General features: G+C 44.2%; 2 protein-coding genes across 2 annotated transcripts in view; one reads left to right on the forward strand and one right to left on the reverse strand.

The window, feature by feature from the left end:
• The window catches only part of SLC1A1 (solute carrier family 1 member 1), a 63904-nt gene extending 60895 nt beyond the window's left edge, over nt 1-3009 (forward strand). Inside the window, exon 12 of the mRNA XM_079791148.1 lies at nt 1289-3009. Coding sequence (XP_079647274.1) covers nt 1289-1535 — 247 coding nt within the window. The 3' untranslated portion in view covers nt 1536-3009. The remainder of the gene's footprint in view (nt 1-1288) is intronic.
• Nucleotides 3010-17537: 14528 nt separating this feature from the next.
• The window catches only part of SPATA6L (spermatogenesis associated 6 like), a 33086-nt gene continuing 26839 nt past the window's right edge, over nt 17538-23784 (reverse strand). Inside the window, exons 12-13 of the mRNA XM_079790088.1 lie at nt 23003-23105; nt 17538-18690 (exon numbers count right to left, since the gene is read on the reverse strand). Coding sequence (XP_079646214.1) covers nt 23016-23105 — 90 coding nt within the window. The 3' untranslated portion in view covers nt 17538-18690; nt 23003-23015. The remainder of the gene's footprint in view (nt 18691-23002; nt 23106-23784) is intronic.

Here is a 23784-nt window from a genome sequence, read left to right on the forward strand (position 1 = left end):
TTCCACCTCTATCCTTGGTTGATACCCACGTTGTGCATTGGTCTTCTGGCATCTAGGTCTCTGTCCCCTGGCCATCAGGAGTAAGTGTAGCTCCTTAGTGAGCCTTCACTTAGAGCCAGCCAGGGTTACTGGGGAGTCCAGTGGTGAGTAGTGTGCAAGTGGCAGCTGAGAATGAGGAAAGGGAAACATTCCATGTGGGTGTGAAGATACAGTCATGTCCCTGAAGGCAGAAGCTGCTACACGGGGAAGCTGTGCCATGTGGCTACTTGGTTCTACAAAGCCCTACTGAGGTGGCACCTTTCTTGCAAAGGTACCCTACCACTGAGGCAAATGCTTCAATTTTTCTAATGGTGTTGGTGGATTTTCACATCTCTCCTTTCCCTGGTTCTTCCTGGAATTGATGACCTTCACTCTAAGATACCCAGAAAAGTCAAAGGTTCGGTCTGATCCGTGGTCCATTCTAGGGTCAACTTCAACCCATAGCCTTGTTCTGTATAACAGCAGGGCATCCAGAGTGGACATGTGTAAGCACTGTTGGCCTTTTCTGTCCTGCGGGTGTAGTTTTCATAAGAATACTCATGTACATAGTTTCTACCAACAGCGCTCAAGCATCCTCTCACCAGGATGCCTTCTCTTTCTACACAGCTTCCTGCCTTCAGCCTCTTCTCCAGGCTGTCTGGGAGTAAAGACTAGCTGGGGGTGCCTCAAAGAGAAAGACATTCCCAGGCAAACCTGTGTTTTCTGACCCTGTGATCTCTGGCATCTCTGCTGGCTTGTTCATGGAGTGACTGAGTGTGGTAAAGAAACAAGTACACCAGGGACACACAAACACAGGAACACTTGGACACACACAGGGACCATGTGCCACCCACAAAACATCCAAGTTCTCTCAGCTTAGCCCAGAGAGCCCAGAAATGTTCACAAGACAGAGGTTAGTGGTGAAAGACTAATAGAATTTTGACTCTCCCAAAATAATCTGTGAATACTATTCCCATTTCTTTGGGAAGAAAAGAGGGAATTCAGGTAAATCGGTGCTGGAGTTTGGGGAGTCATCGTGACTTGTTGGGAGCACAGGCCTGGGGGAGCTGGTTTGCTCATTCTGTGCCTTTATGAACCAACTTCTGCTTCAGGCCTGTGAGGAGAGGAGCCTCTGGTCAGCCAGCCATGAGGACAGCACATTCTGCATTGGCTTGACTCGTAACTCAACACTTCAGGTCCTTTCTTCTCTCCAGTGGGCAGGGAAATGAAATCTGGGCCTCCTGTCTGACTCACCCTCTCCCTTCCCCAGGGACCGGTTCAGGACCATGGTGAATGTCCTTGGTGACGCCTTTGGGACGGGCATCGTGGAGAAGCTCTCGAAGAAGGAGCTGGAGCAGATGAGTGTTGCATCTGACGTCAACTTCACGAACCCCTTTGCTGTGGAAACCACAACACTCGATAATGAAGACTCAGACGCCAAGAAGTCCTATGTCAACGGAGGCTTTGCCATCGACAGATCTGACACCATCTCATTCACCCAGACCTCACAGTTCTAGAGCCCTAGCTTCAGGTGACTGGGAATGAGGAAGGACATCTCTTAGCAAATTCAAACATTAAGGAAAAGAAGAACACTAATGGCCAATTGTACATTTGACCTGATACACAGACCTCCAGACTATTTTCTATATTTGGATTCGGAGCTTTGGCTCTCTATGTTCTGGGACTTGGGGGTGGGGTAAGAGAAAAGGAAATTGATGAAAAGGCAAGCTATATTATCTGGAGTTTTAAAATTCTATAAGACACAAAGTTTAGAAGTATATAACATAGCAGTTGTTGGAATTAGGTAACAGATGTGAAAGCGCAATTGCTTTCTCACGCACAGACCAGTGTTTTGGGTTTTTAAAAAACTATTCTGTCAGTGACTACAAGTTTTTTACTCAGGCTTTCTATTGGCATGGATTTCCTTTGATGTCTCACATTTTTTATAGATTATAATGCATCCAAACCATCCCCCTTTCCCGGTTAATGTGCCAAATTGTCCATTTTGAACTCATCCCCAGCCAATTTCAAAGAAACTGCTTTGAAAGAAAACAGATCAGCACAGTTCTGCAATAACAGTTTTAAGATGAGTGTCACGTTTGTGGGGAAGGTAGATCCTTTTTTCAATGTACTGTACTGGGACACTGGTAACTATTAACCCAGTGTTCAGTGTAGAACTAGATGAATATATATATATATATATATATATATATGTATGTATGTATTATTTTCATATAATTTGCCAGACAGAGATCAGAATGGAACAGTCAATGTGAAATAAAGAGCTCTCCTAATACTTGAATATTAACTATGATTCCAATCCAGACCTACTCTGGGGCTTATCAGAACTCCTCTCTCAGGAGCACTACACTGAGAAATCATGTTGTTTGATCATTTCTGCCCCAAAGCAGAGATGTGTTGTGGTGATACTCTGAGGTGGCATAGCCATTCATTATGACTTCCAAATTCTCCTGCTCGGAGGGAGTCATAGCAGCTGTATGTGAGATTATGTTCAAAGGTGTCACTCACATAAGGCTGGATGTGTTTTTATCCAGCTGGAAGGCTTCATTCTTCCAAGGTCAGTAATACACACTTAAAAATGATAGTCCTTTGCCCTTTTGTACCCGTCAGGGCCCAAGCAACAGTGGCAAGCTACCAGATAACTTGTATTTCAATACGAATTTGGTAAGTTGATCAAGCCACATTACACAGAAAAGCACTATCCCTTCCCTGGATTCTTGCAGAGTAACTCCCACAACCTGAGACGTTGGGATCAGTGGTTCAGGAAAATCCTTCACTTGTGTGGCACTTGTGTCTTCCTCCAGGGAGGATTGTTCTAACCGACTAGCAGTCTAGTGATCTTGGCCCTGCTCCTTAAAATCCATCATTTGCCATTCTCCTGCTAATTTATAAAGTTATCTTATTAAAGTCTGTGCTTCAGCTCACATCTTGTAAATAATGCTTAACATGACTTTTGTATTTACACTGAAATCCCAAATACTTGTGCTTCTGCAGTATTGAGTAGCCAGTTTAAGCCTGTGCTTTCCTATTTAAGAAACCAGAAATTGTGCCAAAGAGCATGGAGACATGAATACATGCTCAGTATTGACCACCTGCACCTGAAGACTACAGGAGAATGATACTGAATTGTCCCGTAAACATCATAAATATGACCCAGTAATTCAATGTGAGTTTTTAAATGCAAAGAATGGAATTGTTTATAGAAAGTCGATCTAAATATAATGCAGTTGAGTCGGTAATTTATCTTGGGCTAAATGGTTCTACCCCCTTGGCAGGTTTCTCTGATTTGAGGCACCAGAGTTGCAGAGCTGTTCATGAACTGCAGGTCATCCTTATTTTGGAGTCCGTTTGTAACTGACCTCTTAACACACTGTGCTGTTAACTCATCGAAGAGAACAATGTTCCATTTCAGTCTCAATAAACATTTCCATCATTCTTTCTTCCCCGCCTTTCTCTGTTCTTTTATCTCACTCTTCTGGGTGTGGGAAGGTGGAGACATGGTCATTTAATTCAGATTGTACACAGATAGTCATTTCCCAAACTGTGTTTATAGCCAAGAATGAAGAAGTAAGGGCTGAGGGTAAGTAATCTAATTCTTCATATTCATCAGTGGGGATTAAAAGGTTGAAATGCAGTGTTATTATGAACAGCTTGTCCATATTTGATGATGGAGATGAAAAGGAAAATAGAATTTGGTTAGAAATTACTATAATGGGGGAAAGTCACCATATTGATGGGGACTTGGTTTCACTGAAGGTCTGATCCTGACCTCTGAAATGCTCCTATAAATGACGAATGGCTGTATTCAGAGTGCTCTTTTTTTTTTCTAAAATATATTTTTATTGATTCCAGAGGTAAAGGGAGATGGAGAGAAATAGAAACATCAATGATGAGAGAGAATCATTGATTGTCTGCCTCCTACACACCCCACACTGGGAATCGAACCCACCTCCTGGTTCATAGGTTGATACTCAACCACTGAGCCACACCAGCTGGGCTTCAGAGAGTTCTTCAAAGGAATGGCACAGTCCTGCCTGGAACCTCAGTCGTTACAGGGTTCCTCCAGCAGACCCACTAGTTGGTGATGGACAATACGGAATGGAAAGCTCTCTCTGCCCCACTGAGAATGTCTCATAAAAATGCTTATCACTACCTGGCCAAACTAATTCAGAATAGTCTTCTCTTTTGGCAACATGGGATAAAATACCCGACAACACAACTCCTTAAAGAGAGATCTGTTTGGAAAAGTTAGTGAACCTGGGTAGGGACCCCCATATGATTTTGATCTGCCCAAAGTATACTCATGAACAGAGCAAAGGTGTTATTAGCTCTGGAAAATAACTTTTTTTTCCCCCAAAAAAATCTTAGTGAGCCCACTGGGTACAAGGCCTGTTACTATAGCATTCTTAGAATAGTATGAGGAAACTGTGTTTGGCTTCTCATTGGCAGTGGGCCAGCAACAGTGCTGGCTTTGCAGGTGTTTAAGAACCTTCCCTCCTGGTACAGAAAGAAGAAATGGTCATGCAGAGCCTTGGCAGAATTCTAGAAAGTTCTATGCAACAGAATATTCTGTATTCTCTAACTGCCCAGCAAGGGACCCATGAGTAGGAATGCAGCTGGTCTCTTAACGGTTTTGTGACCCTTGCCAATAATCTAGGCCTTGGTTTAATCTTCTGTGAAATGGTGATAAATCTTGCCCCTTGAGGTTGCTTGAGGTTAAATGAGAAAATGCGTATAATTCATTTAGCAGAGACCCTGTCACATGTTTGATAAATGCTAGTGCCCCCCACACCACACAAAATCCCTATACCCTCACTCCCCATTTACATGGGCAACCCATAGAGATGCAACTTTGGTTGCTAGTCAGTGTTTTGAGACCTGTCTCAGTTATTAAAGCAAAATGCATCCAACCCAGTGAGACTTAATATATTAACAAGTCCCATTCTATGAAGGGGAAACAGGACATTTTGATATAAATAGTGTAAGACTTGGAATAGTCTCTCCTGTAAAGTGTCACATGGGCACTGGACAAAAAGCATTCACAATTTTTTGTCTGTGGCCTGCGACAGAGAGGTTTGAGATCGGGTTGTGTGAGGCAGGGCTGTGTATTCACATAGCACCCTTTCTATTAAGTTCTGAGATTTGTGACATGAAGTTCATTTCTGGCAGGTCAGACTGGGTGTCTCATGAGACTGTCTTCCCCATGCTGTGGGCCCCACATGAGGTTTTTAAAATACCATCTGTGGTAGGAAATGTGTCTCTCTCCCCTGCAATCTTAACTTTTTAAGTGAAAGCTGTATAATATAAACAAGAAGCAAGCCTTGTTAAATTAGCTTTGGGAACAATACATATTGATCCACATGTATCAAATTAGATGACTGTACATTAAGTGTATGAAGTTATTGACCATGAATGGAGATGACTGGGGACATTTCTCAGTGGCCCAGGCTAAATAACACCCCAAAAGTCCTAAGAAAGCATTCAGATCAATCTCACAACTGCTGACGGGTCCATTTCTCCTCGCTGGGAAAACCAGTGCCACGTGTGATGTGGTGGTGGTCCCTCTGGGATCACTGAGACACTTGTCTACAAATCCTCACTTGGTGTGCCGATCTTAAGATACTACAAAATGCAGAACAGTTATTAGTAAGCCCCCAAAGCCAAGATAAAGTCAACACCCCTTTTGTTATTCTGTTGAAGAAAAGGAAAAAGGAAAGCTGTGGCCTCTTCTAGAGAAGTTTGTTTCCAGAAGGCCTCACCAGCCTGAAGCTAGAAAAATGTCCTCAAGAGAGCAGAACCAGGATATTACCCAAAGACACTAGAAACTAATATACAGAATCAATCAAACTCCTGAAGAGTAGTGTCTGGGTCCCAGCACACACACACACACCATTTGCAGACCATAGAATCTGGTAGCTGCTGTTCTATCAGCAAGGTTATGAGAATGTCACATCGTCATCCCTCACTTCAGGGCATTTGAGGAGTTGTATTACCTGGGTGTTTCAGAATCAAAGGTCCAGTTGCCAAGGGGGAAAAAATGAGTCATTAGCCAGGATCTACTTTATTTTGTCCAGACCCTGTGGAAAGATGCCTTTTCCAAGGTGAGGATAAGACTGATGGAAGTGAATCGAGTAGTCCCCGGAGGGTAGTCGCAGGAGAAAAGGCACCACTCCGTCATTGCACAGGTGCTTCCCTTTATGGACACACCTTCACAAATCCTGAAGACATGCACCTTTTAGAGATGACCTGGATCACTAAATGAATGTGACTTTCATTTAAGGGGTCCTCGTGTTGTGTTTCAAAGTCATCAGTTTAGCTTGGCAAGAATAAGAAGCAGCCAGAAAAGACTTCATCAGAGCTGAGGACTTGCCGGGGGTGGGGAGGGGGGACGGCGGGGGGGGGACGGGGGGGCTGGGGGGGGAAGGTTCTCCGAAGGACAATGAAATGTTCAGGTCTTTAGGAAACTCGGTGGGTCTGATAGATGTCAGAGAAAATAACACATTCATAGTTTTGTTATGAATAAAAGCAGTAGTGGTTAGCAACAGAGGGACAGTGGCTGATCCTGCCCCAACACTTGGCTTTTGTCTTACCAGAATGCCAGACTGGCTTTAATTCCCAGGATTTACCAACTAACCCTCCATTTCTTATTTAGCCAGGCAAGAATGTGTCAGCTTTACATTAAACACATACAACCTCAAGACTCTGCTCAAGAGGGGCCAGTTAGAAAAATATGTCCTCTGCAGTTAATGAGAAAATTAGCAGGACAAACAGCAAGGCAGTCTCAGGCTGCCAGGATACTGGGTATGCTTTTCTGGCACTACTGAAAAGTTTGCTCCTATACCAGTCCAGGCAGACAGCCACTTACCCTACTCTTGGACATCACCTGTCACAGAGATGACACTCTAAGGCAAATAAAGGTCCAATTTCTTTTGTGTGTTTTTTTTGTAAATATTCTTTATTGATTTTTAGAGAAAGGGAGAAGGAGAGAGAGAAACATTGTGAGAGCGGCTGCCTCCTGCATGCCCCGTAGAGGGGATCAAGCCTGCAACTCAGGCATGTGCTCTGACTGGGAATCAAACTGCCAATGTTGTGGTGCATGGGATGATGCCCAACCAAACGGCCAGGACAAGGTCCAATTTCTTTTAAGGTGTTGACCTAACACCTAATTACTGCAGGCTCTTGGTAAGGAGTTTTCTCCCTGCCGGGGTGCATACAGAAGAGGATGGGATGTCATGTCTCCCCAGAACTAAAGACGGCAACTACAACACAGGGGAAATGCATTTTTATTTACTTGACAATGTTTGCATAGCAGTTACTATGTGACAAGCACTGTTCTTAGCACTTAACAAATATTAACTAATTTGATCTCATCAACATCATGAAGCAAGTACTATAGACGAGAAACTGGTACAAAAGGTCAAGTAACTTGCCCCCAAGATCACACAACGAATAGGTGGCACAGCAATTTGGCTCCAGTGTCAGCATTCTTTACCAGGCATTGAAAGCTAGGGAAGGCCAGGAGTACTAGAATATTAATTCTAACTCAAGTCTGGGATGGCCTAACACAGTGGTCAGCAAACTGCGGTTTGCTGCTCTGTTGACTAATGAGTTTGCCGACCACTGCGTAAGGCATTACCCTTACCCAGAAGTTTTGACTTCAGGTTAAAGACATTAGTACATTATTAAAATGTTTTTAAGTGTTTTTCCCTAAGGCAGTGGTCAGCAAACTCATTAGTCTACAGAGTGGCAAACAGCGGCTCACGAGCCGCATGTGGCTTGCGAGCCGCAGTTTGCTGACCGCTGGCCTAACATTTTCAAGACAAATAATAATCGTTGTTAATATTTGCCAAGTGTTAACGACATGCCTGGCACTGTACTAAATATTCTACATGCTTACCCTAACCAGTTTAGCTCAGCGGATAGAGCGTCGGCCTGCGGACTGAAGGGTCCCAGGTTCGATTCCGGTCAAGGGCATGTACCTTGGTTGCAGGCACATCCCCAGTAGGAGGTGTGCAGGAGGCAGCTGATCAATGTTTCTCTCTCATCAATGTTTCTAACTCTCTATTCCTCTCCCTTCCTCTCTGTAAAAAATCAATAAAATATATTTTTAAAAAATTAAATATTCTACATGCTTAATTTCATGTATTCTTTTCAACAGTCCTATCAGGCAGGTATTATTACCCTCCATTTTCCATATGAGGAATCTGTGGCTTGGAGAGTTTAGCTCACCCAAGTTCACACAGCTGGAACTCAAACCTGATTCCCAAATCTGTGTTCCTAATCCTTGAGATATGGTACTTGGAAATGCCTAAAAATTCCACCAAAAGAAAGCAGGGGTAATCAAAAATCTCCCAACAAAGGAAAATCCAGGTCCAGATGGCCTCACTGGTAAATTCTAACATTTAAGGAATTAATACCAATCCTTCTGTAACTCTTCCAAAAAATAGAAGAGGCAGCAGGAGAGAACACTGTCAAACTTGTTTTATGAGGCCAGCGTTACCCTGAAACAAAGCCAAACAAGGGCAATTACAAGAAAAAACAATTTTCAGGTCAATACACTTGATGAACATAGATACAAAAATACTCGACAAATATTAGCAAACTGAATTCAATACAACATTCAAAAAAAATCATACACCATGATCAGGTAGGATTTATTTCTGGGATACAGGATGGTTCAACATAGGCAAATCAATAAATATGATACGTCACATTAACTAAATGAAGAATAAAAATCTTATGAGCATCTCAATATATGTAGAAAAGGCATTTGACAAAATTCAATATCCATTCATGATAAAAAAAAACAAAAAACTCTTAACACATTGGGAATAGAAGGAACGTTTCTCAACATAACAAAGTCCATGCATGACAAGCCCACAGCTAATGTACTCAATGGTGAAAAGCTGTAAGTATTTCCTCTCAGATCAGGAACAATATAAGCTCAAAGGTCAACAAACCAATGTCCTGCTTATAAAATCCAACAAGCAATTTCTTAGGCATTAATTTTTACCCCTTTGCAACATTTGTCGCTGTTAATTAGCTCATTCCCACTAAGTTCTCTTCCTTTGAATTCTAAGACATGACTGGGTTCTGACCCAAACCTCTTCCTGCATTCTTCAGTAACCTTTGTAACCTCCTCCTCCTGCTGCTCCCATCCTGTGGGCCTCATCTCTGCCCAGTGCTCCACCTGTGCCAAGCACACAGGGGTCCCTCAAATGTGGGATGAGTAAAGAAGCTCCATTTCCTTCTGGTCTCTCTCTCTCTCTCTCCATTCTCTCCACCGGAGATTCATCCATTATTATGGCTTCAAATGCTACCTCTATTCGGATGATTAACAAAAACATGTATCCCCCAAATCTACAGCTGCGTTTGGTTTCGCCAGCCCTGACCTCCCAGACAAACTTCAGATCCATATTTACAACTATTACTGGACATTTCCCTTTAACCTTTGCACCCTCTTTTCAAACTGAACTTACCCAAAGTCAAACTTATACATTTCCTCTGCAGTCGCTCTTTCCTAAATTGAGCATTGTGCTTTTAAAATCACCATGATTTCCTCTGCAACTTCGGATCATAATTTCTTTGAGGCAGGTCTCCAGAGGTTTGTCCATTTATTTGAATCCCTCCACATATTGCCCCTCGGTGACAGTGGGTGGCCTATGGCTTAGCCTCAGTTCAGACATAAACAACTACACATAGTGCCTTCCTGCACTTTATCTCCCCACATCATTCTTAAATAAATAATGTGTACTTTAACAATCCTCAGTTCTACTTACAATAATGACAGCTTCAAAGCAAGAACAAACACAACAAAAATCTAAATTCAAAAGAAGGTGCCCATTGCCTCTGAGCACCCACCCTGCCTCACAGCACCCCCCCCACACACATATACCCTGTAATTCCGAGTGTTCCCTGTGGCTCTATTGCCAGAAAGACATTATGGGGAAAAGAATCCTCCCCAAAAGGTTTTATTTGGCCTCCTACTTTGTTCTCTTAGTCCTGAGTTCATCTTACCTCATGTCATAAAGAATGTGAATCTACAAAATGAAGGACACTGTGTCCTTCTATCTGCAGAGTAAATTATTCTCTCAATCAATACTTTACTCCTGAATAGATTAAATAGTTCACCTTCATTTTTCAACTCCCCCCATGCCTTCTGACTTAACTGTTTCTTCCTTAAAGAAGCCAGACTCCCCCTCCCCTACCCCCACACACCACTAAAGCACCTTAAACCAAGTTGCCTGATTTCTTCCCACCCCCATGTTTAATGAGCCCCTTTCTTCTCTATGACCCTCCCACCCTGTCCAGGCTCTACTATCCAGACTTCTTCAATGGCTTTGTTACAGTCTCCCTGCCACCAGCCTCTACCCACTCCCAAACCACCTGAACAAGATCATCCGATTAATAGTCTGCTTTCCCATCGCAAAACTCTAATGGTTTCTTATTGTCTACAGCACAGTCTAAAATACCAGGCCCAATATTTAAGACACTTCTGAAGATATCCCTAGAGGATATTCCCTTCTTCTCCATACACATATCCTTCATTAGACTCCAATTTCCTCACTTCTCCCAAACCTCTTCTCCACCTGGTTCTTCCAGTTATTAATGTCAAAAATAAATTCTTGGCCCCTGGCCCCAAGATACCATTATTTCTTTTGTTGTTGTTGTTAATTGTCCCCCCAGGATATTTTTTCCATTGATTTTTTTTTTTTTAGAGACAGTGGAAAGGAAGGAGGGAGGGAGGGGAGACAGGGAGGGAGAAAAACATGGATGTGAGAGAGACACATTGATTGGTTGCCTCCCATACACACCCCAATCAGGGCAGGGGATGGAACCTGCAATCCAGATATGTGCCCTTGACCAGGAATAGAACCCATGACCCTTCAGTCTGAGGGCCAATGCTCTAATCAATTAGCAACACCACCTAGGGCAAGACCCCGTTATTTCTTTTCTTTTTTTTTTTTTAAATATATTTTATTGATTTTTTACAGAGAGGAAGAGAGAGGGATAGAGAGTTAGAAACATCGATGAGAGAGAATCATCGATCAGCTGCCTCTTGCACACCCCCTACTGGGGATGTGCCCGCAACCAAGGTACATGCCCTTGACCGGAATCGAACCTGGGACCTTTCAGTCCACAGGCCGACGCCCTATCCACTGAGCCAAACCGGTTTCGGCAAGACCCCGTTATTTCTTACCTCATGGAACCTAGAGAAGTAATAATCTTGGTGCATAATCAGATATTGCCTTGTATTATTAAGTTAATCAATATGAGACTTGATTATCTACACTAATAAAAGAGAAACATGCAAATTGACCATCACTCCACTACGCTCCCAGCCAATCAGGAGTGAGTATGCAAATTAACCCAACAAAGATGACGACGCCCATAGTGGCCAGGTGATGCTAGGGCTGCTAGGGGCCGAATTGGAGACACAAACATGCAGTCCCAGCACCCAGCAGCCTCAAGGCCCGCCATGGCAGTGCTGGGACTACTGGGGGCCGGATCGGAGACACAAACCCACAGGCCTGCCATCCAGCAGCCCCAAGACCCACAGCCGAGGTGCTGGGGCCGCTGGGGGGTGGGCAGCAGAGACACAAACCTGCAAGAAACCTGTGGAAAGGGAGATAAACTATCATAACTTTATCTCCCTTTCCACAAGATGAGAAAACTGACCCTGGTTTATTTAGAGATGTGGCCCACACCTTTCTACAAGCACAGGGTATGTTATGACCACTCCTAGGAAGGTCTGGTCAGAATACTGTCTCCAGGGAATAACGCTACTGTGGCAAATCATCTAAGAGAGGAAACAAGCTTTTGTTGGGTTTATTCTGAAGGTCAGAGAACATGCCACCCCAACATATGCTGTGTTGTTATATCGATGATCTTGAGATGCAGATGCTTGAAAAACAGCAAATGCATGCAGAGGCTTTCACTAAAGTCTCCTGAACTGCCTAAAATCAGACCCCCCAAAAGGAGCTTAAATGTCATAGGTCCCCTTGACGGGAAAAGTGTCATCAGGCAGAGAAGACTGACTCCTGTCACAGGACAGGAGAGTAGAAGTTGACATCACACCCAAACTTCGTTACAAACTATTTCCCCTCACCCCCATTCATCCTTCCTAAAAATCATTTACTCTCCTCTAAGAGACCTACATCTCCCGTCCCCTTTCCCTAGGAAGAAGGTATTTAAATCTGCATTCTAAGCCACCTTGGGGAGTTACTCATTTTTCCCTGGGATCTCCCACATATACATGAGGTACACATGTTAATGAACTTTTGTTTTTCTCTTGGTGATCTGTCTTTCATTACAAGGGCCTCCACTAAGAACTCAGAAAGGTAGAGGAAAACTATTTTTCCTCCTCCATAATTCTATCTCGGGAAATCAAGTCCCCAGCTGAACAATGAGGTTGGCTCAAGTACCAAGCAGTCCCGGCTGACAGGAGGGAAGCTTCTAGGGAGAAATCAATGATATTGGCATCAAAGTGGGACAGAGGGCACACACATGGTTGCTGGTGGGAGTTTAAAGTGGTTCAACATTTTTGGAGGATGATTTGGCAAATTTGATAGAAATGTTCAAGGTACATCCAAGAGTCTTCTTCTAGGAATCGCATTTGCTGAGATAAAGCACAAGCGCATAAGCCCTGGTCAGAACCCAGGATGCTACTGCGGGCTCCCCTTCCACAATAGGAAAACCTGGGAACAACCTGCATTTTTAGGACAAGGTGTCATCTATACTAATAAAAGGGTAATATGCTAATTAGACTGAACATCTTCTGGGTGACCTTCTGGACGTCCTTCCAGACAAAGTCATATTGGCGGGGCCAAGGCAAAGGAGGTTAGAGGCAATCAGGCAGGCAGGGAAGAGCAGTTAGGGGGATCAGGCCAGCAGGGGAGAGCTGTTAGGGGGATCAGGCCAGCAGGGGAGAGCAGTTAGGGGATCAGGCTGGCAGGCAGGTGAGCAGTTAGGAGCCCCCAAGTTAGGGGTCCCAGATTGGAGAGAGTGCAGGCTGAGATGAGGGGACCCCCTTCCCGTGCACAAATTTCATGCACCGGGCCTCTAGTAATGTAATAAATTGAGTTCCACAAACTTCAGGTATTACTTCATATTATTAAATAAGAGTCATAACTGGTGGCTATAGGCAAGATTAGCTTCAATAAAAAGCTTGTGGCCATCAAGCCTTTTATTGCTTTGAATTTGAATTTGAATAATCTGAACACCTTGCCAGCGGTGGAGGGGATGAAGTTATAGTTTCCATTTCACCCCAGCCCCCATCACTCACCATTATTTCCACCCCCACTGCTTCTGGCAATCACAAATCCTGCCTGGCTCTGAAGGCACTGGAGTTTGGAACATCTTTAGACAGTCACACTTGAAACATCTCATTGCCCTAATAATTCCAGAGACTCCAGAAGGACATTCCTTAGCATAACACTTCCCCTACCCCACAGAGGGCCCAGTACAATTCTGAGCACATAGTAGGAGCTGAATAAATACAGGTTGAGTGATTTCATGCAAGGCTATGGAATCCGTTTAGTTATCTGTCAGGGCTAGGAGACCGCATGATTCAGTGAACAAAGGATGTCATCATTCAACCGGGTTGAACTTCCCTTATGCAATGACAAATGAGCTTTCATGACAAGGAACTCTCACCACGAATTCAGCACTTCCAACAATGGCACCTCTCACATACAATCTGTTCCTGGAAATCATTCCACTAAAATAGGTGTGATATTTATCTCAGTTCAAGATAACAATTTGAGTGTTAGTTCCTGGAGGGAAAGGAACAGGGATATTTATTTTGGGGTGGTGGGGTGGCTGTTTACAAACATAATATCCCAATTACAGGAAATAAGAGCAGAAATCATCTTTTGTTGGCCTAAACAAGAAGTGGTTAACCTCATTCCAACTCCAGTCAAGAGACCTTAATTGTCCCATCACTCTACTGAAACACTGAGTTCACTTTTCAACCCCTTTAGGTTGAATTATCCAGCATGCACCAACCTCAGGGACAATCAGGTGACAACCCAGAGGTGGTTAAAAGTGGTAGAGAGAAAAAAAAGTTTTGGAAACAAGACAAACCAGGGTTTGGAAATTGCTTCTGACACACATTAGTTTTTCTGAGCCTCTGTGTCCTTAACAAAAAAAAAATGAAAAAAATTTTCTGCAAATAATAAGAATAACAACAACTAATACTTACTGAGTGCTTTTTTAATTACAGGCACTAATTTAAAGTGCTTTATTTAAATGTGTTGACTCATCTATTTATGACAGCATTACAAAGTAGATATATTACTGTCCGCATTTCACAAAGAAGGACACTGAGGCACAAGGAGGTTAAGTTATTTGCCCAAGTCACTCAGCCGCTAAGTGGCAGAATCAGGATTCAAACCTAGGTGCTCTACCTCCAGAGCCTCAGTCTTCACACCCATACAATAACGCCCTCATGAAGCATTTGATACAGCCTGGCAGACTGAGACGCTAAACAAAGGAATGAAAAAAATGAGAGCAAGGGGGAAGGAAGAAGGGAAAAGCCCTTTTTCCAATTCTTCGCTGGGATTTGGGTTTACCAAGGTGAGATGGGAAGATCTTTAAAAGACTGTAGCTCTCCCAAGCCCCTCTACCTTGCTCTTGTCCTGGCCTCCCCTGTGAAAGAACCCTAGAATAAATCACCCTCCACACCCATCCATGCAGTAACCTTGGCTGGTTCAAAAGCATCCACAACCAAACATAAAACAAAGGCCCAGGAACACCACATGTACTTCAACTCTCTTACCTTGGAGCCAACTCTGTGCCTCATCAGGGGCTTCCTTCTCCTTCTTCTTTGGAAAGTCCTAATGCTGGTGACTCAGCAACCTAACAGCCCTCAGATTCCCTTCATCATTTCTGGGGCAGGCCATGAAATGCTGAGTCACTCCGTGCTGCCTCCTCAAAGTTCCCGCTGCCTAGATGAAGATTAGCGCCCTCCCCACCTGCCTGTCCCACACAAACAAAGCAAACCCCACCGTGCAATATGCTGTATTCTGTCTGTCCTATTGGCTGGCCTGGTCTTGGAGAGGAGGCAAAGCTGTGATCAATACAGAGCGCAAATGAGCCCCAGCAGGTGGTTCTTATGGGTAGTTGATACTACTAGCTATGAGCTACTTTTAAAATAAAGATAAGGAGAAAGAAAAATATAGACTTCCCGGGTGCAGGAGGATCTCTCTAAAAGATATGGAATCTCAAAGGGAAATTTCAGAGTGGGAGCTCCTCACTCTGCTGAAGAAGCTCCAACAACCCAGCCATCCTGGAAAGAACCCATGTGCCCCACGGAAAAGCTCGTGTCCTAGGCAAGAGCCAGTTTTTGCCAAATTTCCTAGTTCTGAAGGTGAAGCTAAGCACAGGTCTTTCCTCTGATTGCTGCGCCTAGACCCAGTGTGGAGGCATGGGAGGGAACAGACCCTGGAGAGCCTGAGGGTTTTAGCTCTTCCCACAGTCAGCAGCGTTCCAAGTACATGGCGAGAGGAGGGGCTTCTCCCCAAGACCTGCACACCCCAGAGGAGTGCTGGGATAGGCCCCCTGTTCTGAGAAGCACAGAGGTTCCACCAGGCAGTGCTAACGGGTTCATTGCTCACACACAGATTAGAGGGCATGGCCTTTCCTCAGGTCGCCCTCAGAAAGGCCGGAGGGCTCCTTTAATGGAACCAATCAGAGAGAGCCAGGGCTCTTATTGAGAGCGGCCAGGCATTCGGGGGCTAGGCTGAACTTGCACATGTAACCCATTCATCCTCTAATTATACATTGAAAACCAACCACCTTCCTTTATATTAAACTTATATATACTCTCTTGCTCATCCGGTGTTGCTCAGTGGTGGAGCATCAAGCTGTGAACCAGGAAAATTCCCGGTCAGGGCGCATGCCTGGGTTGCAGGCTTGATCCCCGGTAGGGGGCATGCAGGAGGCAGCTGGTCAATGATTGTCTCTCATTAATGTTCTATGTCTCTCCCTCTCCCTTCCTCTCTGAAATCAATAAAAATATATTTTTAAAAAACAGACATATACATTTTCATTTTTTAAATCCTATTTATAATTCAGGGTCTTCAGGCTTCAGCTAACTTAGAGTCAGTCAGGTGACCATAGGGAAATGGCCTCACTGGATGATGGCTTTTGCTTAGAGGGCCCAGGCTCCACAAGGGAGATTTTCCCAAGAGTCTCTGAAAACCCAGCCCCTGTGAAACATGCTTGTAAAATATGGTCCCAGCTTTCATAGGTCAGCAACTGTGAAACTCAAGAAATGAATAATAAATTGAAGACAAGTGGGAATTTTTATTATGGTTAATGACACAGACTTTCCCAAAAGAAATCCATACCCCAATATGTCACAAAATTATTCATGTTGTTATATACTCCAAAAGCAAAATGTCTTGACCTGGTCAGTGGTTAGAGCAAAGGATCATGGGGGGCATGGGTTCAATTCCCAGTCAAGGGCATGTTCCTGAATTGCAGGTTCAGTCCCTGGCCCTGGTCAGGGTGCCTGTGGGAGGCAACCAATCAATATGTCTCTCTCACCTCTCTCTCTCTCTCTCTCTCTCTCTCTCTCTCTCTCTCTCCCCTCCTCGCCCCTCCCTCCCTTCTTTCCATTCTCTCTCAAAATCAGTGGAAAAAATATCCTCAGGTGAGGATTCAAAAAACAAACAAACAAACAAAAACACAAAATGTCTCAACTGTAATCCTGGCCCAAAGTGATTCCGCAAAACTAAAGTAATTCCTGGAGAAATAAAAAGTTAAGTAGGACTCATTTAAACAATAGAGTTAGCAGACCCAAAAATGAGAAAAAGGCAGATTGAGTTGTGCAAATAAAAAGAAAAAAAGACTTTAAGTAAGAATGGGCATTTAAGATCTTAACCATTAATCAAATTAAGGAATTATGCTAAAAAAATGAACATAAAAAGAAACTTGAACATGAGTGTCACAGAGTATATTTGAGCAACAACTGGCATGCGATACTAATTCATCAGAACTGATCTCCTTTGGCTGCTTCTGTCCTGCTTTATAAGACCCTTTTCTGAGACTTGTACCTCAGTCTTAATATAATACAGTATTTTTTTATTTTTGATGACTCCTTAGACAATGAAATAATAAATTGACAACTATAGTTTCAGACACTTTGAGAACAGATAAGCAGGTGTAATTTAATCGTGCTGTTTTCCAAAGAAGCAATGTTTATTGTAATGTATACCTTTATTTGGCGGAAACTCTGAGAAGAGGATAAATGAGGTTTGTTTTACAATTTCCTTTTCCTAATTTACCTAATTCCTGTGGTCATAATGAGAAAAGGAAACTGGACTCTTCGCTGAATCTTCCAAAATCGAAAGTGGTTTCAGTGTAAGGTAGAGCAAAGTGCCCAGGTTGTAGTCTGAAGGAGAAAGGTCTCCATTTCAGGCCCTTCTTCTCTGGGTCTAGACCCATGAAGACAAATGTGCCTCTAGTCCCACTTCCTCCCACTCCGTCCTCTCCCTGCTCCCTCAAACTGTGTAAGCATTTCATAAGGGCAACTTTCTAACCGATTTTTTAAAAAATATATTTTTATTCATTTCAGAGAGGAATCGAGAGGGAGAGAGAAGCATCAATGATGAGAGAGAATCATTGATCGGCTGCCTCCTGCATACCCTCTACTGGGGATTGAGCCCGCAACCCTGGCATTTGCCCTTGACCAGAATTGAACCTGGGACTCCTCAGTCTGCAGGCCAATGCTCTATTCATTGAGCAAAACAAGCTAGGGCTCTAACCAATTTTAAATTCAGTTTTGGCAGTCATATTTACAGAGCCTATTGACTTCAAGTAGATCTATTTGAGGAAGCTGTTGTTCCTCATGTGAATTTATTCAGAATCGCTGAACAAAAGGAGGGGTAGTGACAGAAAAAAGTTTAAACTATGGGCCAAAGAAATTAGCCTCCTCCTACAAATGTATCATAGAAATTAAACCTTTAAAGCAAGATCTGAATTGTCAAGATACAATCCTCCCTCTTCCTAGGTATTCAGTGAACTTCAGGTACATTAAGCCTAACACTAAAAAACAAATGAACAGCACAAAAAGCAGATTTACCTAAAAGAGAAAATCTTTTCCTAGAAGATTGATTGGGTTATTCCTCTAAATAGCAGCTTTCTCTAGCTCATGTAAACTGTAAGTTGATTTAGAAAGAAAGGGGGAGGCGGGGAGGAAGGAAGGAAGAGGAAGGGAGTCAAGGAGGCAAGAAGGGAGGGATAAAGGGGGGGAAAAGAGAGAACTTTTCAAGGACACTCCACTGCCCAAATGAGGAACACTGAAAAGGCATCTTGACATTTTCAGTAGAAATCTAAGAAGTACTTTCCAAGCACCCACCACTCAACTATTGTTATTTTCTATTTCAAGCTCAAAACAAAATAAAACACAAATGTTCCACCTTGACAAGAAAATCTGAGCCCCAAATGACGAAGACTTTAATCAACGACTCTTACCTGGGTACAAAAGATTGAGTACAGGGTTTGATTTAAAGGGGATTAGAAACCAGCAACTCCATACACATTACAGACAATTGTTGTTCGTTTCCCTAAGGACGTGCCAGTTGTCTGGACGAGGGAGTTCATGATGCTCCTCCAGCGTTCTTTCAGCTTCCCCTACAGGTGGGACTGAGAAAAAGAGCCAACAGTCAACAGGACCAAGGAGATGATCTCACTCTACCCTGATCTTGGCCTGTCTCTCCCTAGGGATCACTTGGTGTCTGAGCCCCTTCTACACTCACAGTGCAGAGTGAGGCAATATTCGTGAGCATGACAAGGCAGCTATGTGGTCTCGGGCAAGTGACCTACCCTCTTTGTATAATATGAGTATGATACTCAGCAGAGGAGCCACCTCTGGAGAGTGTCATTGTGAGGAGTTAGGCTAGTCCTTGGCACACTGTAAATGAGCAGAAACTGTCAGGTGTCACTGAGCTACACTGTTAACCATGCCCCCAATCAGTTCTATTCTATGAAACAATTTTTTTTTTAACGTGGAGTGGGGTCAGTATGGGATTGGGGGGTGTTCCAAGTCCCTCATCCTCAGGCACTGGCAGCCTACTGCAGAGATTCTCAATCCTAAATGTGCATCAGAATCCCCCAAAGGACCTTTATAAAAATACTGGGTACTACCGCGGCGATTCCAATTGAATTGGTCAGAAGTGGGGCCTTGGGCACCCCTCCCACCTCCCTGTGATTCTGCCATTTGTGGAAGACTGATGACCCAGGAGTCTGCCTTGTGATTCGGGGAATGCAGCCAAGCCTGTGGGGTCTCTTGGACTCTGACAGGGCCAGGAGCTCCTGGGATGAAGGGAGGTGCATCATTACCCATTGAGCCAATCCCCACAAGCCACCAAATGACAAATCCCACAGAAAGTGCTGACCAAATCAAAGAGGGAGGGTCCCCCAGGTGGGAGTTTAGAATCTGTAGTCTGGTTTGCTTTTTGCTTTGTTTGTATTGGAGGTGAAGGGGGCCCTGTGGGTGGAAGTAAAACAGCTCCTGCCTGCCAGAAGCCAGGTAAGGGTGGAAACCATACTAGCCACTTTCTTAGGAGCTGAAGGCGACAGAATCAGAAACTTGTGCTTCAGTTCATTGTTGTCCTTTATTTTTTCTTTTCTTGGTTTTTTTCCTTTTGGCTATTCTTTAATTCTAGATAAGTGTATTCTATCATTCTTGTCTGTGCCTGATTTCCTGGCTCACCGTCGGGGAGGGAGCATTACAGGTGGACTAGCTCCCCCTGAAGGCCAGCCGTGGTGGTGGAAATGGATCACAGGACACTGCTCACAGGTGTGGAACACTCCTGGGGCCAGAGGTGGTGCCATGTGGTCAGTCTCCCCTCCCTCCCGCCCTCTGTCCCCTTCTTGGGAGAGTGTTCGTAAGGAAACCCAATTACAGTACAAGGCTGAGGGAAACAAGTACAAGTGGAGCATGCGGAGGAGCAAGTGCAGAGGCCCTGGCTGGTCACGAGGGACCCAGAGGTTTCACAGAAGAGGGCCTCACAAGCCCATCCTTCCGAGTGGCATCTCAGTGAGCGCACACTGGACATGGGCGATCAGCTCACACACTTGGGAAGAACAAGGACACAGAGGCGATCAAGCTTCTAAGAGAGCTAGGAAGTGTGTGTGTGTGTGTGTGTGTGTGTGTGTGTGTGTGTGCGCGCCACACACACACTCACAGGAATTTTTTTGTGATAAAATTCACATAACACAAAGTTCACCATTTTAACCACTTAAAAATATACAAGGGATCATCTACTTTATACCAAAAATATCAAATCCCAAACCATCCAGAATAAGAAGAAATATATTCCAACCCCTTTGACTCATTTCCTCTACCCATTCCCTGGTCAGACAAGTGGACTCATTATTTGTTGGCTCAAGAATCCCTGCCTTTCTGTGGCAAGAATTTACTCTTTCAATTCCCAGAATCTTGAGATCACTAGGAAACCAGGAGGGGGCAGGCTGATCACCAATGAAACAGTAGAAGTGGAGAAGGTGGGGAGGGATGAGAACTGGTGCTGCCCTCCAATCCCTCAGTGACTTGTGCCAGGAAGTGGGACGTGAGCGCCCTCAGTGGGGAGGGGGGGGTTGAGGGAGGAGGGGGAAGAAAAAAGGTTTCAGAGCAGAATTTGGGGTGGTCAATGATCAAGCATATTAGTATCTTGAGTCAGTGTGTTAGCTGAATACGGACAGCACCTTAAGTATCATTTCTGCGATGTCTGACAAAACATTCCATTCCAGAGATGAGAACCCAGGGGCTTACTCTGGGGTGGGAGGAATCGGCTGTTAGGCCATGTAGCATGTTCGTGCAGCACTGTTTTTAAAAGAGCAGCAGGGAAGGAGGCATGCCGTGAAAACCCACCGGGTCTTCTGCCGAGTGCTCCTCTCTGGGACTGTGTTCCCAACTCTTGTGTTGACTGCGGCTGCCCAGCATTAGCTGCTTGGCCCTACTTATTTGGGTCTTCCCTGGATTCACTGTGATACTCGGCATCTTTCTAATAAATGCTCTATTTGCTCAAGACAGCCAAAGTCACCTGGGTTTTTTACAAGCATGAAAACCTTCGCTAACCCAGCGCTCCAGGCCCCCTGCCTCACCAGGAATCCATGACCCATCCATGACCCAGCAAGCGGGGGTAAAAGCCATTGGCGTGGATCTCATATTACCTTGGAAACCCATTTTGTAAGACAGAATTTACTAATGCTTTTCTCACCTTCACTCTATCCCCTCACATCAGTGTGCACATATCCGCTGTTCCAGGACTCTCTGTAACTCGATGTCACCTATGATGAAATCCGACGCAATCTGGCATTTGGTAATTATGTGGCCGTGTTCCCTAAGTGGTAATTACGTGGGTTATGTTCCGAATAACCACCTAATAAATGCCTAGATGGCAGTTTTGGCTACGGGACATTAAGTGGCCCAGAATCCATCCTTTAATCTACCAAGCAGAACGTTCTAAGGTGGAAGCCTGCAGAATAGGCAATTACTGAGCTGTCCTCCACATTCCTCTGCGCTGAAGGCGGGGAGTCCTGGCCAACCCTGGGAGCCTGACCCTAACTAAGTAAAACCTTAGCATGTCATTCCACACTCCTTTATTGTTTAAAAAGCCTCGTAATTATTTTGAAGTGGCTAGAATGAGGGACTTCATAACACAGCACCATAGGATCCTTGTGGGAGACGGTCATGGGCATGTCCGCGAGCTCTCCTGGGGTTCCAAAGGGCTCTCTCCGTCTTTCTCCCCAGGTTCTCCTATCACACACTCGAGGTTTGGAGAAGCACTAGAAGGTAATGGTTCACAGCGTGGGCACTGAAGCCAGACTCATATCCAGGTTCAAGTTCCAGCTGTGCCATTCACTAGCCATGTCACCTTGAGCAAGGCACCTGAGTGCTCTGTGCCTCGGTTTCCCTAGCTGTAAAATGGAAGTAGTGATAATAACTACTTCACTGGATTGTGAGGATTAAATGTTAACTCGTTTAATAGATGTGAAGTATTGGGGCCAGTTCCTGGCTCTCAGGAAGGACTTGATAATGAAGAGCCAGTGTTATTTGGGCCCTGGGCTAGAAATGGAAAAGACGAGAATACCTGAAAAATGACAATACCCCACTCTATAGCCAACTACTCGCCACTTATCTGAATTCTAGAGCTACCTCATTCCCTCATTAAACCTTCACTCAAAAAGTATTTACTGAGCACCAACCACAGGGTAGAGTCGTCTGAAACAAAGACAGCGGCAGGTATCGAGTGGGACTGGGAGTCTGTTGAGGGCACAAGCCTGGCATGTGTGGCTGAATTCACCCGAGTTAAATGAGAGCCCATTGTTGTACACTACATGCTGGCTATAAAACAGGGAGCAGGAGAGACAGGTTTCACTTAATTAGAAGAGGCAGCCGTTTAAGCAATCAACCCATATAAACATAGAACAACAAATTGTGTCACACTTTATGAAAGTGCAGGGCACCAAAGAAGGTATGCCTCGGAAGGGGGGGGGGGGTGTCATAGGATGCCATGAGACTCGAAGGATAAATAGAAGTGACCCAAGAAGGATAGGGAAGAAGTATTAAAAAAAAAAAAAAAAAGGTGGGGGAAGTATTCCAGACAGAGAGAAAAGCATGTGCCAAGGCCTCACAGCAGAAAAAGCTTGTGTTCAAGGAGCTGAAAGAGGGTCAGAGAGAGAGGAGAGAGAGAGAGAGAGAGAGAGAGAGAGAGAGAGAGAGAGAGAGAGAGAGAGAGAGAGAGAGAGAGAGAGAGAGAGAGAGAGAGAGAGAGAGCTGGCAGACCCACATATGTTCTGTCATTATTATACTGTGTGAAGGAAGAATGTGGTTCTTAGGACTCCCCCTCATCTCCTGTCCACAACCTTTTCTAGTTACCTCATTTTGACTGCTGGAAACTAAAATTATTTTAGAAAACCATAATAAGCAGCACTTAAGCTGCTTACTTACATAAGACATCAGCTTAAAAATATCTCTGTGCATGCACTGGGTAGTTCTTCAGAGGGTAGCTTGGTCTTTCAAGGGTATAATTTACGTCAGAGATAAAATCTTCCTATAACAAAACAAATGCAGCAATTGCATTATTCATAATGTAATATAGATCAATGATAACAAGATGTATAGTTTTGCATTTGAGAGGTCTGTGAATCCCATATATGCTGTATATGTGGGGTTCCCATATATGAAGAAGTTACAATTTGCAAACTCCAGTTACTGTCTTCTCAGTGTAACTTCTTTTTTTTTCTTCTTCCTTTCTTTCTTTCTTTCTGTGCTCCCAATTTGCAAACTCTAGGACCCTTGAATAAATCTATCATTTACTTCTAGCAAAACCTCCAGACTCTTCTTGAGTTTGTTCAACACAGTTTTTAGGAAAACTGTTCTTCCATGCTGTGGCCTTACACAGACCACACACACACTTCTCTGGATTCTTCCCTGGACCAGAATTCCTGTGTGCGATGGAAGGGAATGTGCTTGGGGCCAGTTACACTCTCTTCTCTTAGTCCTTTGAAAGGCCCCTGCTCCCTCTTGCTGCAGGACCTCCTCTTGACGCACACTGTGCCCATTGTTCAGTAGAAGTTCCACTGTCTCTTCTGCAGGGAAGCCCACCCTGACTCCCAACCAAATCAAATACCCCTTTTCTTACACTCCCAGGACACCATGTACCTCCTTGGTCAGTGTCACAAAATTTTACATTTATTTCTGTGATTACTTGATTAATGTCTGCCTCCCAC

This window comes from Cnephaeus nilssonii (assembly GCF_951640355.1).
Source record: "Cnephaeus nilssonii genome assembly, chromosome: 14".
In the NCBI taxonomy this organism is placed as follows: Eukaryota; Metazoa; Chordata; class Mammalia; order Chiroptera; family Vespertilionidae; genus Cnephaeus; species Cnephaeus nilssonii.